The 13,261-nt window shown below is 36.3% G+C and overlaps 1 protein-coding gene across 5 annotated transcripts in view; it reads left to right on the top strand.

Moving 5' to 3' along the window:
• The window catches only part of Kcnh7 (potassium voltage-gated channel subfamily H member 7), a 427,553-nt gene that overhangs the window by 299,723 nt on the left and 114,569 nt on the right, over positions 1-13,261 (top strand). For 3 of the 5 annotated variants that reach the window (XM_026778715.1, XM_026778716.1, XM_026778719.1), the window contains exons 4-7: positions 794-1,222; positions 4,764-4,784; positions 5,203-5,226; positions 11,413-11,627. In XM_026778715.1, coding sequence (XP_026634516.1) covers positions 794-1,222; positions 4,764-4,784; positions 5,203-5,226; positions 11,413-11,627 — 689 coding nt within the window. The remainder of the gene's footprint in view (positions 1-793; positions 1,223-4,763; positions 4,785-5,202; positions 5,227-11,412; positions 11,628-13,261) is intronic. The other 2 variants (XM_026778717.1, XM_026778718.1) reach the window with 2 other exon arrangements.

Here is a 13,261-nt window from a genome sequence, read left to right as displayed (position 1 = left end):
AAAAAAATAATAATAAATAGATAGATAACATCATTTGCTATGCATGTTTTCAAAATGGAGAAAAGATGCTGAGTTTAGAGTAAGGTTCTCTTGTGTTTTAGAATCCATCTTCAATGGATTGAGAAGTCCATGCACAAAAAACAACAATGTCCATGTTGATTAGTTTCCATGACTTTTATAGAAGAAAATAAGGTGGAAAACAGTTGACATTATAACTTTTCAAAACTACCAGATGAATTGAGAGCCTTTGATATACCATTGATCCCCCCTTTTTACCACTCAGACTGAACTTACAATACTATTAAAGACAAAACTACAAGTGTATCAAGCCCACTTCATCTACTATTCTGTTACCATCAATACTTTTACCACTCCATGTACACCCCACATAGACCCACTCATTCCTGTGTGTGTCCCTTGCTACAAGACATAGGTTCTTTCTTTTCCTGTTTAAATTATGGGTTTTTACTGAATACATGTTTTTAATCTGTTATAAACTAAAGGTTTCTGTCATGTAAATAAAGTTTTCATTTCATTGATCTGTTTTATAATTATCAAAAGCAGGATATATATATATATATATATATATATATATATATATATATATATATACTCAGAAAACTTTTTACAATATTTCTCATTAAAGCAGAATTAATTAAATACAGATAGTTATTTTATAGTATTACTTATAGCAGTTCTTTCGTATGATATTTCAATATGAGTTTATTGTTTTTATTAGTTTTAAAATATATATTCACAGTGTGAAAACACTCTTTTCTGTCTTCCTTTGTAGGGAAACTCTTTGGGTTCAAGTTTCCCGGGCTAAGAGTTCTAACATACAGAAAGCAGTCCTTACCACAGGAAGACCCGGATGTGGTAGTCATTGATTCCTCCAAACACAGTGATGACTCTGTGGCCATGAAACACTTTAAGTCTCCCACGAAAGAAAGTTGCAGTCCCTCTGAAGCAGATGACACAAAGGCCTTGATACAGCCTAGCCAGTGTTCCCCCTTAGTGAACATATCCGGACCTCTGGACCATTCCTCTCCCAAAAGGCAATGGGACCGCCTCTACCCTGACATGCTGCAGTCAAGTTCCCAACTAACACACTCCAGATCAAGGGAAAGCCTCTGCAGCATCCGGAGAGCATCTTCAGTTCACGATATAGAAGGCTTCAGTGTCCATCCCAAGAACATATTTAGAGATCGACATGCCAGTGAAGGTATGTTTGATTATTCTTTTTAAACATGGAAACATTCTTTTGGTTGGGTGATGGAAGTTTATTTTTTGCATTGTTTCAAAATTGAACAGTAATCTGCTTTTTCAAAGAAGAAATATGATTAAAAGCCATTAAGAACACGGATCTTGCATTAAGCATCTTTTCTCATTTCCTCTTTGAACCCCAGTGAGTAATTTGGTTTCTTCTGGCCTCTTTATCGGTGCTTCTGAAATAGTATAACCATTATCAGCCCGCTTCCTGGGGTGTTAATTAATTAGTGCTTAATTTAAGATGTGATTAGGTGGTGAATTCTTTTATCTTAAGCATAATTAATTTTGTTGAATTTAGTAGATGATCAGACCCTGAACGAAAGAACAGCATGTCCTCACAGGACTGTTACTGACCGTCAGAGGTGGGAGGCAGGTGGGAAGGAAGGGATAGGTTAGTGGGAAAACTCACTGGGCAACGTGGAAAGCAGGGTGAGACTTTCTTCTCTCCCTAGCCTCTTGGCTCACATTCCTAAGGCAGCCAGTGTGAAAAGTGTGCTTTGAGAGCCACCACAGATACCATCCATCTTTAGCACGATAATAGGTAACATGGACCCGTTAGGATGCCTGAGGCAGTGTAAGTGTTTGACACACATTAAGTCTCAGTTAAACCTCGGAGCAACTCTCACAGGTTAGGAGCCAGCTTGAATCTCCCTTTATGGGTAAGTCGCCAACTGCCACAGGGCAAGGACTGCTTCGGTCGTTCATACTGCAGAAGACTTCAGTATAAGTGAAGACCAGGAGTCTGAGGGTCAGTAGCAGGCCTGATACTTCTCCATTCCTTGTAGAATTAGATTCTTGAAAGGTCCCTTTTTCCAGATCCTCACCCAGGAGAGGTGAGTTCAGTATTTTCTGAGTGAAACCTGTGTAACTGGATGTTTGAGCAACGACTCCTGTGGACGAGTCACAATAAGTTCAGTAGTGTTTCAAATAAACAGCATATGCTTTAGTTGGTCCCTACCAGTTAGTATGCTCATCTTTAACAAGCATACAGAATCATCAGGGTTTTCTCCTAGGAAACTGAGTTTATGATAATAAATTTGAAAAGCCAACATCTCAGACTCAGCACATGCTGCATCCTTCCCCTGTGCTTCTCTGGAACTTCTCAGTATTGTGTTGTGTATCAGGTTTTATAACTTATGTTTGTCATTTTCCTCTCAGGTGGCCTCCACATAGTACAGTTACTAAGACAATTACAGGAAAGTGTGATGGTATTTCTTAGATTTCTCAGTACAGGATCTGTGTATAGATGCTTGATGATGGGCTCACTCTCAATTTTCCTCCCCTCTTTGGGCTGGGCCCTTTTCGGCAGTATTTCTCTCCTACCAATACCACAGTCAGTGTGTGCCATAGCCTGATAAACTCACAGGGCATTCAACTGTGGTACTTCAACCTTGAAATGGTCTTACCTAAAACACAGTGATGAGCATTAAAGGAACTACCATTCCCAGGGCCTTATAATTCTATATATATTTGAGAAACTGAGCATGCGTAACAATAGATGGAAAACCCTCACAGTTGATTTTAGTTTTATAAACCTTTGAAAATGATTAAGATATAAAATTATAGAAGCTCAATAGTTAGAGCTGCAATGTCCTCATTACAATACAGAACTGTGCTCTTAAGTGCTCTATCCTTAGAGTTCTGTAAGTATTTAATAGCATATTGCTAGGTGATATTTACATAACCTTCTTATTTATTTCTATTGTAAAGTACCTTGGAATTTTTCTTCCTAAGGCACATGTTACAGACAACTGAGTCTTTTTGTGATCTGTTCTAAATTAACACTATAAAAATTCAGTAAAAAAAATGTAGTATTATAAAAAGGAAAGTAAAAGATAGGCATGGAAAATATAAACCTTAATTAGTCTATCATTATATTCAGTGAAGTTAGTCTGCCAAAATACTACAAAGGAGTCTAAGTATTCTATGTTCTGCACATTCATATTGTCGGTAATAAGGATGTCACAGTGGATATGTGACTTCAGACTAATAAATGTATAGTATTGTACTTTAACTTCAGACCAAATTTAGCCAAAAACCAATCAACTAATTAAATACAACCGCTGATGGGCATAGAAGAAATAGCAAAGAACTGTTGACTCATTTTAGTCTTCAAACTTCTCATTCTTCCTCAGTGTCAAAGCTTCACTCTGCTAGCTTTGTTCCCATTTGTCTTTATAGGATCTGGGCTTAGTGAACACATGTGTATATGCGCACATGTGCATGGTCATGTATGTGGGGGGTGCATGCATGTGCGTTCTACAGTGAGCATTTTATTAGCAGTGTTCAGCAGTGTTGGGGGTCAAACCCAGCTCCATTTATGATTTTTTTCTCTAACTACTGGGAAAGCAGTTACTACTTTGCTAATGACGGCAGAATATTGTGAGGGGAAACCATCTCTATGTAAAAGAAAACTGTCCCACGGTCCTATTTTAAAAATGACTTGTTAAAAGAGATGAAAAAGTTGCCACTGAAAGTCACATTTTATGCACATAGTATTGACAAGGCCACGTCTTCTATAACAATTTCATAAACCACAATATTGGAATTACTTTTAACATAAGCTTAGAGACAAATATGGTCTATCTCAAGATTTTAGATTTGCATAGTGATAAGATAGATGGCAATAAATACATAAATTTATCAAATCTTGAACACATTTGAAGGGTTTGTTATGACTCCATTTATTTTAAGCTTGTGTATTTCAAAGCTGGTAATACATATTAATACATATTTTTAGTATCACATAGAAAACATTTAGATTTCTACTCTCAAAATAAATCTGAAAACACTATGCCAAGATTTGAAAACACCTGCTTTAATATGAGCAAATGTATAAATATTCTAGGTTTTATGCTACATAGAAAAAATGCAAAATCTTTTTATACAATAAAGTGTTCACTGATATGTTGCAATTAATTTTTTTGCCTAAGAATGACTCATTAAAGACTGATATTTTTAAAGCATACAGTAAAGAACAGTTGAGGGTAAAGGGACAGCTAACAAAAGTATCCTAAATAATTCAAATATGTATTATTCCATTGTCTTAGAAACTTCTGTCCATACTAACATTCCTAGGTTTAAGTATATGGAAAAAACTTGACATACAAAATGTTGTATGGTTTCCTTTGCTACAAGCTACAGCTGAGGAGACATCAAGATTGGCTTTTGACAAGGTTGTAAATTACCACAATTACCAGTGACTGTGCAGATCTTTCCCTAAAATGCTGTAATTATAAAATCTGTTACTTACAATTTGTTTAAATTAAGTGATGTATTTCAGTTATTTGTGATGTTTATTATAACTGATATTTCAGTTTGTGCATTTCTCCTGATTAATGATTTATAATATTCACCTCAACCAAAATTCCATTTTCTGTATTTACATCCTGGTTTCTCTGATTGTTTCTACTAAGCTAGTTTGGTGTGCTAAACATAATTTTAGTCTTCTGTTTTATATTTCTCTCTCTTTTATCCTTATATGCTCAAAACAGACAATGGTCGCAATGTCAAAGGTAACGTATAAACTCAAATTCGCCATCTGATGCTTAAAGTGCCCTTTACTTGGCATGTTAACTTGCCTGCTGTATGCCCTGTTGATGCCACATCTCCATGCTGCCCTCAGCTAGTCCAGGTACCTGGTGGAGACATCATGGCTTGGTTTTGCTGGAGACATGATTACTTTCTCTGCTGTGCCATCAGAGTGATGATGAACACCTTTTTATCCTGAACAAAAGGATGTAAGATTGACGGTGAACACTTCCTAGACATTTGGAAAGAAACAAGTGTCAAGATGAATATATTCCAGTATAAAAGAAGCACATAAACTGTTGCAGGGACTCTGTCTTTTCTTGAGTACAAGATTAAATAGAATGATCAAAGCTCTATGACAGCATCACTTCACTTGTTCCTCTTTTGTTTCCTTAAAACTAGTTTCACGTTCCTGGATGGCAGGGGGTATGGTTTTAAGCTTACTGTAGTAGTATACTGTACTTGCATGAGAGTCATTTTCTACTTTTTCTCTATTATACTTCAATCATTTTAAAATGTATTCTATATTATTCTAATCACTGGCATGGTTTACAGCTACCACAGGGTAATATTTAACCGGGAGATACTCTGGATAAATTTGGGTTTGGCTAAAATTTGAAATCCAATTCTGCTTTGGCTATCTTATCACAGTAGATGCAAGGATCAAAACTTTTGAGGTGGTGTTTGCCCGTGCATGCTGCTGTGGCTGTGGAAATGATGTCAGTGATGCATCTCGTGCATGTTTGTTGCATGAACATGTCTCCACCAGTAACCATCATTCCTCAGAACTTACTGTCTGGGCCTCTTCTTTGCATCACTGGTACTCTGACCACTGTGCAGTTTTGTGTAATTGACATCTTAATTGCTTCCATAATTGATTCAGAACTGCTGTTGCTGATGAATGAGCAGTACTAGACACTGTAGGTGTTATGTGATCAAAATCCCAGGATAATCTGTAAATCAACGAGATTTGTAGGAGTGTTTCCTTTGCCTTTCCTACTATTTTGTAAGCACTTCAAGGAAAATCTGTACAAAATACCTCCAATAGTGTTGTTCCTTTGTTTTGTTTTGTTTATCTACATAGTTATTCTAGTTGGGCATGGTAGTTTTAGTTGACAATTCAGAATGAATCCTCAGAAAGAATGTAAAGATCTACTGCCTGCTTGGTCCTTGGAAATACTACTAGTACTTAAGATGAGTAAATGCATAGATATTAATTTTTCTGTGGATTTTTTGGGTTTTTGTTTTTTGAAAGTCAAAGTGAGAAATGAATCTAGTTTGTTTAAATTATGTCCAAATTTGGCTGGCTTTAGCTCCTAAACTAATTGTCCAGTAATAAGGATATATAATTCAAGGGTAGATTACCCATATTACTCACAAGCTTTAATCAGATCCCAAGCACCCAAATCAAGAAAGGGAAAAAAAAGAAAGTAAGGGAGGAAGGAAAAGAGAAAGAACCTACCCTTCATCTATTGTCAAAAATAAAGACATTTTATTTTAATTTCATCAACTACTCCATCAAACCAACCTTTATCCGTATTCCCTGTGTTTTAGGTAGAAATCCCAATTGCCTGATTGAAGTTCATTTTTGGTTTTTTTTTTTGTGTGTGTGTATGTGTGCATATATTTCAGATGCACATCAGTTTTACAACTGCCATTTTCATAAAACTAAAAATAGATACTGGATGACCCATCAAGTGTGCTTATAAAACAAATTAATACTGACTCTAAGCCATAATAAATAAAATATTAAATAAAAGAGAAGTACATTTCTACCCTGCTTTGAACACAAAACGTATCATTCACTTTGACCAGAAATCATTTCCCGACAAAAGAGTATAAATAACCTGGTAACACAGACAAAGGATTTGCAGGTTTGTCTGAGTGCTCCCCTTAAAGCTCAGGTGCCGCCTAATTCCTTGGCACAAGGAATACTGACATCTTTATTTTCAGAAAAGGCCATGCGTTTACTATCTTGGGAAGTCTGTTTTAGTTCCTGTTCCACAGAGAACCAGCATTGGCTTAAATCCTTTCTCCTTCCATCTGTCCCCAGTGGACAGAGATATATTCTCTGGCATCAAGGACTCTAAGCATAAAAATCTTACCAGCAGAAGACAGTAGGCTGGCACTCAGCCTTTTCTTCCAAAACTAAATACACAGACCCTTTCTTCAGATCAATTCTGCTTCCCTTCGATAAGTTTCTTTGTCACTCTAACACTTTAAACAACAGTTACATGCTATTTTTAGAAACTGTAACCCCTGAAGGAGAAGGAGTAAAGCAACTTTTAACAAATGGCATAACATATGTAGATAATATGATTCGAGGCCCTATCTCTAGAGCTTCAGAAGGGTTTCTACTGCTACTTCAGTCACTCAATATCACCTCACACCTAGGAGTTTGTCCATGTGTCCTGCATTGTAAGTCATAGATACATTACTCCTCTCTTCCTATTTAGTAAGTCCGTGAAAATGTTGTGCCCTATGTTGCTTCCTAAGACTCCAGATTTCTATTTCACGTTGACCACTTTCTAACTAGAACACGATACTATCTTGAGTCAGAAACCAAAACTGCTCTCAAGATTGCTAAGAGCAATCACTTCCATTGTAGCCAGGAAACCTATCAGGTAAAAAATAATGACAGACAGAAAGAGACAGAGAGAGAGAAAGACAGAGACAGACGGAGAGAGAGAGAGAGAGAGAGAGAGAGAGAGAGAGAGAGGAGAGAGGTCTAACTGAACTTGTTTCTGATACTTGGTATCGGCCTTTAACCAGATGCCTATGATCTTACCAAGATTTGCAAATTGATTCTTAGTGGTGACAATTTGTCTGGCAAATTATATGTCACGCAGAGGAACAGAATTTGTAGACACTGAATGCAAGTAACTTGATGAGTGTTTCTGTCTTTTTCTGAGTGCTACAGCACTTTTTGGCTGATGCTTATTCGCAGGGTTCTTTGGCAAAGCGTCATTGCCAATGCTATGCTGGCATTTTTGCTAATGTTAATATGGATTAGTTGTATGTTTCATTACATTTAACAAATGTAATTCAATGCCCTAAGAAATACTGTACATGTCCGACAAGATAGCAAAGTAAAGGCCCTGGCTGCCAGAAAATGAAAGCCTGACAACCTTAGTTTGATTCCAAGAAACCTTGTTCAACTATGTAAAGGGAGAACCCATGCCATGAAACCACCCTATGATGTATATATGCATATGTCTTGACATTTGTGCCCATAAATACAAATCACACACATACACAAACATACACACACAACAACAATAAGAATAAAGCATTTTCTTACTCCTGATAAATTTAAACAGTCTCATTTTAAATATTTTCAAATCTGAAATTCTTCATAGTTATTGCTGGATCTCTATGCATAGTTGGAAAACGTAGCTTATTTAAAACTTCATCAGGTACTGGTGCTAAAATCTACACAACTTTTGCTGTAGCCTCCCTGGTCACCTGCTTTCCGTTTCCTAATCACACATTGGCATACTCACGTTGTTATCCCTCACGTTGCTGTCCCTCACAGAACGTCAGTCTCCTGGTACACTTGAGTCTTATAGTCCCCTCAACTGAATTGATCATGTCCCCTTATTTCTGCCTGCTCCTTCTCTGTAAATTCATTTACTTTGTTTTTCAGGCTTATCTCCTTTCTTTCATTAGAATCCCAAATCCCATCTGTTCATGATCATTGTCAGTGAGGCTGCCTATCAACTCTAAGTCCTCAGCCAAGGCCTCTCTGAATGTAGACCTAGGAGGTAGGAAACCTTGTACTTTTATTTCTGGTCTTTGACTTGTACCTTTTTGACCTCATATTCTGTCAGCTTAGTTTAGAATTGGTGAAAAAGAATATTATTAATCCCTGCCTTAAAGCATTGGGAATATATTCCACTGGAATTTATATAGATTTCGGAAAAGACTGTAGCTTGCAGAGTCTAAAAAACTTCTAGGTGTAAATATTTGATTCAAAGTCAAGAGAAAGAAGAACACCACTTTCTGTTCTTCAGGAGAAAAGACGCTTGGGATGCCCTATCTGAGTGAGGGCACATAATTTATTTTAAATATACTGTTATGCTGAATTCAATAAATATATTCACACAAAAGAAAGTTTTCTTTAACTCTTTCAGACTAGAAATCTAAAAAAAACAAAAAACAAAATGAAATGACAATGTAGGAGATTTCTTTTTCCCCTAGTAAATGAGAGAAGGTAAAATAAGGACTGTAGGGAGGTTGCCATTCCAGGGGTGTGTGGGTAAGACAGTTTATCAAGAGTTTCTCAGCTTCAGTTCAAAGAGTCCATTTCTAGGCAAGTATTTTGTTTTCATCACTTGACTTCCCTGCAATGGAATTCAGAGATAATTAAGCATTCCTGAAATAATAGCATGGTCCTCTAACTTACTATAAAGGGCTCACAAAGGCAAAGCAGTTTATAATCAGATAATACGAATATTACTATGCTAGTTTATATATAAATATGCTGAGCACATAATCCTAGTAACAGTAGAAAAAGTTGACTTCCAAGAAATTAAGGACATGATTGAATACCCCCATCGAAAAATAGTAAAGTGGGAGAGAAATCATGAGATTTAATAAATTTCTAAATGTGTTAAATACTCAAAATAATACTAAGAGAACATGAAAGGGAAATTGGGAAGTGTGATATTCTCACAAGCGAGCTTTCCTTCCCTTAAACATTCTTTCAGACTACTTCTCTATGTGACAAGATGTAATAACATTGACTTGCACAGAGGATAGACACATTGCTAAATGTTAATGTATATTTTCATCAAGGTGTACCTTGCAAACCACATGCTTTGTTAAGAATGAGTAGCGCTTGATAGATAAATTCACAGGTAAAATCACTTACAGCTCAAGAGTTCTGGCCCAAGCTCCATCCCCTCACATTAGAAGAAAACTAAAAACTTGTTCTATGGCCTGTACATGTACTCCTCAGTAATCATAACATACACACACACGCACGCATATACTATAATTATAACTATAGCTAATTTCAGAAGGTGATCAGAAATAACCATAATGGCAATAAAACTACACTAACATATTTTGCCTAGCTATTAACATCCTAGATCAGCTGTGAAGACAAGTTCCTACAAAAATACAACATAAAGAAGGGTGATCTAGTCATAAATTCAAAAGGTGAACTGTAACGATTTAATACAACTTCACTCTATGCCTGAATGTTACCACTTACATTTCTTATTCATATCCCTAGGTGCAGATAAATTACCCAGGCAAAAAAAATACAGCATTTCTGTGGGGAGGAAAACAACAGTGTCTACAAAAGTCCGAAATCCTAGATGTGTTACAAATTTTAACAAATGTGCCTAAAATTGAGGCAAAAAAAAAATATACAAAACTGGAAAACCCCATCTGAAGTACGATTTTTATTATGTTTTTTTAATTTTTTTTAAAGACTTCAGGCACCAATACTGGAGTACTAATTGGAGGCACCAGCAGATGATGATGGTGGTAGAGCAAGTTCAGATAACGAGACAGGCAAAAGCAACTGAAAGGGAGTCTTCCCCCACCCACCCCCACTCTCCCAGTCAAAAATACACTGTGTAATACTCATGGCCTCAGGAATTTGAAACAGTTCTTCATGATGCTAAATTTTAAGATCTATAACATAGAATAAGCAACACATAAGAACTCCAGACTATTTCTTGGCATCATAAATAGCAGATAATAGATTCGTCTGTAAAGAAAATGGCACTGCTTAGGCTCCTCGTCTTCCACAAGGGAACCAGGGTGCTTGGCCTCTTTCCAGCTGTGTTTGTAGGAACAGAGTGTTGAAGGTGTTTGGCAACTTCCAGTTCAGACATACTCTGTCTCCTAACTACGGTTATGTCTAGTTTAAGCTGTGTCAGGATATTTTAATGTAACTGAAAATAAAATGGAAAGAAAGATATCAAGATCCCCAAAAGAATCCTGAGAATCTCAACAGAGAACACCAGTATACACCACACACACACACACACACACACACACACACACACACACACAAGACACTTAGTCATTTTCAACATCATCTAGGCATGAATCTCATAGAAACTCCATGTATCATCTCATGTCGGTAGTAGAACACCTGAAGAAAGTAACTAGCTTGTCCCTTCTCTGTGACATGTCAAAGAGAGGAATGTAAACCCAGGCTGTGTAAATGCACAAATGTCAAGACCAACATGCATGATCTTAACTAGGTCAATGCTTCCCTAAGTCACCCCCAGAATAGGAAACAAAATCTATTGGAATACTTGAGGTAGAATCCAGCCAGCAGCAGGGCATGCGGGGTTTTTTTGTTTATTTTGTTGTTTAGTTTTGTTTCTCTCTTTTTTTTTCAGCCTTTAATAAAAGAAGCCAGTTCACGATAGAGGTTGGCATTCGTACTTCTAGTACCAAAATTTTCCCTTTGCTTCTCACATGTCCTCCTTTGTGGCAAAAGGTGTTCACACATAAACTGACTGCACTTAGTCATGGGGACTCACACAGTCATGGATCATTAGCCAGGCATCCAAGACCATCTTTTTTTTATTATTTTTTTCTATTTCTTCTGATATTATTTTTACAAATACTTTCCAATCTTTCTAGGGCCTTTTAATCATATCAAGTCAAGTCTGCTGGGGTCCACATCGGATTCAAACCTCAACAAATACAGCACCATCAACAAGATTCCTCAGCTCACTCTGAACTTTTCAGATGTCAAAACTGAAAAAAAGAATACATCCCCTCCCTCTTCAGATAAAACTATTATTGCACCCAAGGTCAAAGAACGGACACACAATGTGACAGAGAAAGTAACCCAGGTAGGACATTGCTTTACTATACTTTACAACTACTAGGGGGTTATTTATTTTCCATAATGAATACTTTTCTCTCTGATGAATCACGGTAAGACGTTTATCTCAATGCCTTGAGATATTGAAAAACTCCTAAGGAAAAATTAACAAAACTACTGCAGTGCTTTTTCCTGTTACTAGACTGGGCAAAACTGAACTAACTTGACATTGTTTATTGTTCAGAGGTAATTATGCCGCCATTTATCATTCTTGAACATTTATTGACTTGCTGTCCACCCTGACAATATAAAGCATTTTTTAAAGAAATGGATCAGATGTGATTAATGGAACTTTAGAGGTCTAACGAAGAATTATTCCTAACTGTGTCCTCCCCTTTTGCACTTACTCCACTAAATTGAGCTGTATGCATGTTGAAGGAAAGAAAAGGCGTCTGAGATGGCAAAATCTTAGAGCGATACAAAGCATCTCACAGCGACAATATTTGATCATTTTTCAAATAAATATTGTAACCTGAATTGTGATAAAAAAGACACAGTTCAAAAGTCTTCCCTCAAAGAATAAATAAAGATGATTTGTATTTGTTATGTCAAAATAACCACCTAAGCAGTCCCTAGCTTTTGCTTACAGTGCATTTACCATGTTAGGGATTCACGGCTCTAAAATTTGTCAAGGAAGCAATTCCTCTAATACAACTTTGTTTGGCACTAAGTGTTTGTATAAACAACCCACAATTTCAAAGAAAGGTAAATATAGCCTGAACCCCTATTGGAAGGACTGAAAAAAATTAGAATTAATTAAAAAAAAAAAACGTTTTCTGAGTAGTAATTACCACAGGTAGACTGCATTGCTATCTGCCCAGAACCTCTTGTATAAGATACATATGCATATTAGGGCTTATGTGACCAACTTATATTTGTTGGAAATGATAAAATATGTTTGCCGTTTATGATAGCATCCCTAGAATATACCTTTGTATTTTTATGTAAGAAGGCACACTACTATTGGTCTTTCCTTCTTCTTAACTAGCATAAGTAAAGTCAATATAATAGAATTAAATGAATATTTTATTATTATTCATATTAACTGATATCATCTTGGTAGCTTTGAATTTTACTTACAACTTCTATCTTTATCTTAAAAATTTCTTTATAAGAAGCAACTAACATGTAGCTATAGAAATTAAGATAAGAGATGGAAGTAAGCTTAGCAATTTTAGGGGCGTGGCTATAAAGTGGCATGAGGAAGTAAAGCTTGGAACACAGCAAGCATGATGGGAACTGTCCAAGAACCATAGCAGCGTATATGGACAACATGGGATAGTTCTATACTGGCACGTTATTATTTTCAGGCCAATTTATCATTTACATGCCAAAGTAAACAAAGTAAAGATCAAATACAAAACAAACAACCAGCAATATTAGGTCTAATTTTGTATTAAAGTACTCTGAGACTACGCTATGTTTCCTAGCCATAAGTGTCTTTGACATTTACATATTCATTTGATGCAACTTCCTTTGTCAAACAGTCACTAAAATTAACGTGGTAATGCTCTAAAACTTTTATTTTTATTTATTTATTTTTTATTTATTTATTTTTTTGGTTTTTCGAGACAGGGTTTCTCTGTGGCTTTGGAGCCTGTT

This window comes from Microtus ochrogaster, chromosome 4, assembly GCF_000317375.1.
Source record: "Microtus ochrogaster isolate Prairie Vole_2 chromosome 4, MicOch1.0, whole genome shotgun sequence".
Taxonomy (NCBI): Eukaryota; Metazoa; Chordata; class Mammalia; order Rodentia; family Cricetidae; genus Microtus; species Microtus ochrogaster.
The sequence above is the reverse complement of the archived record's forward strand: the minus strand, read 5'-3'. Positions and strand labels throughout refer to the sequence as shown.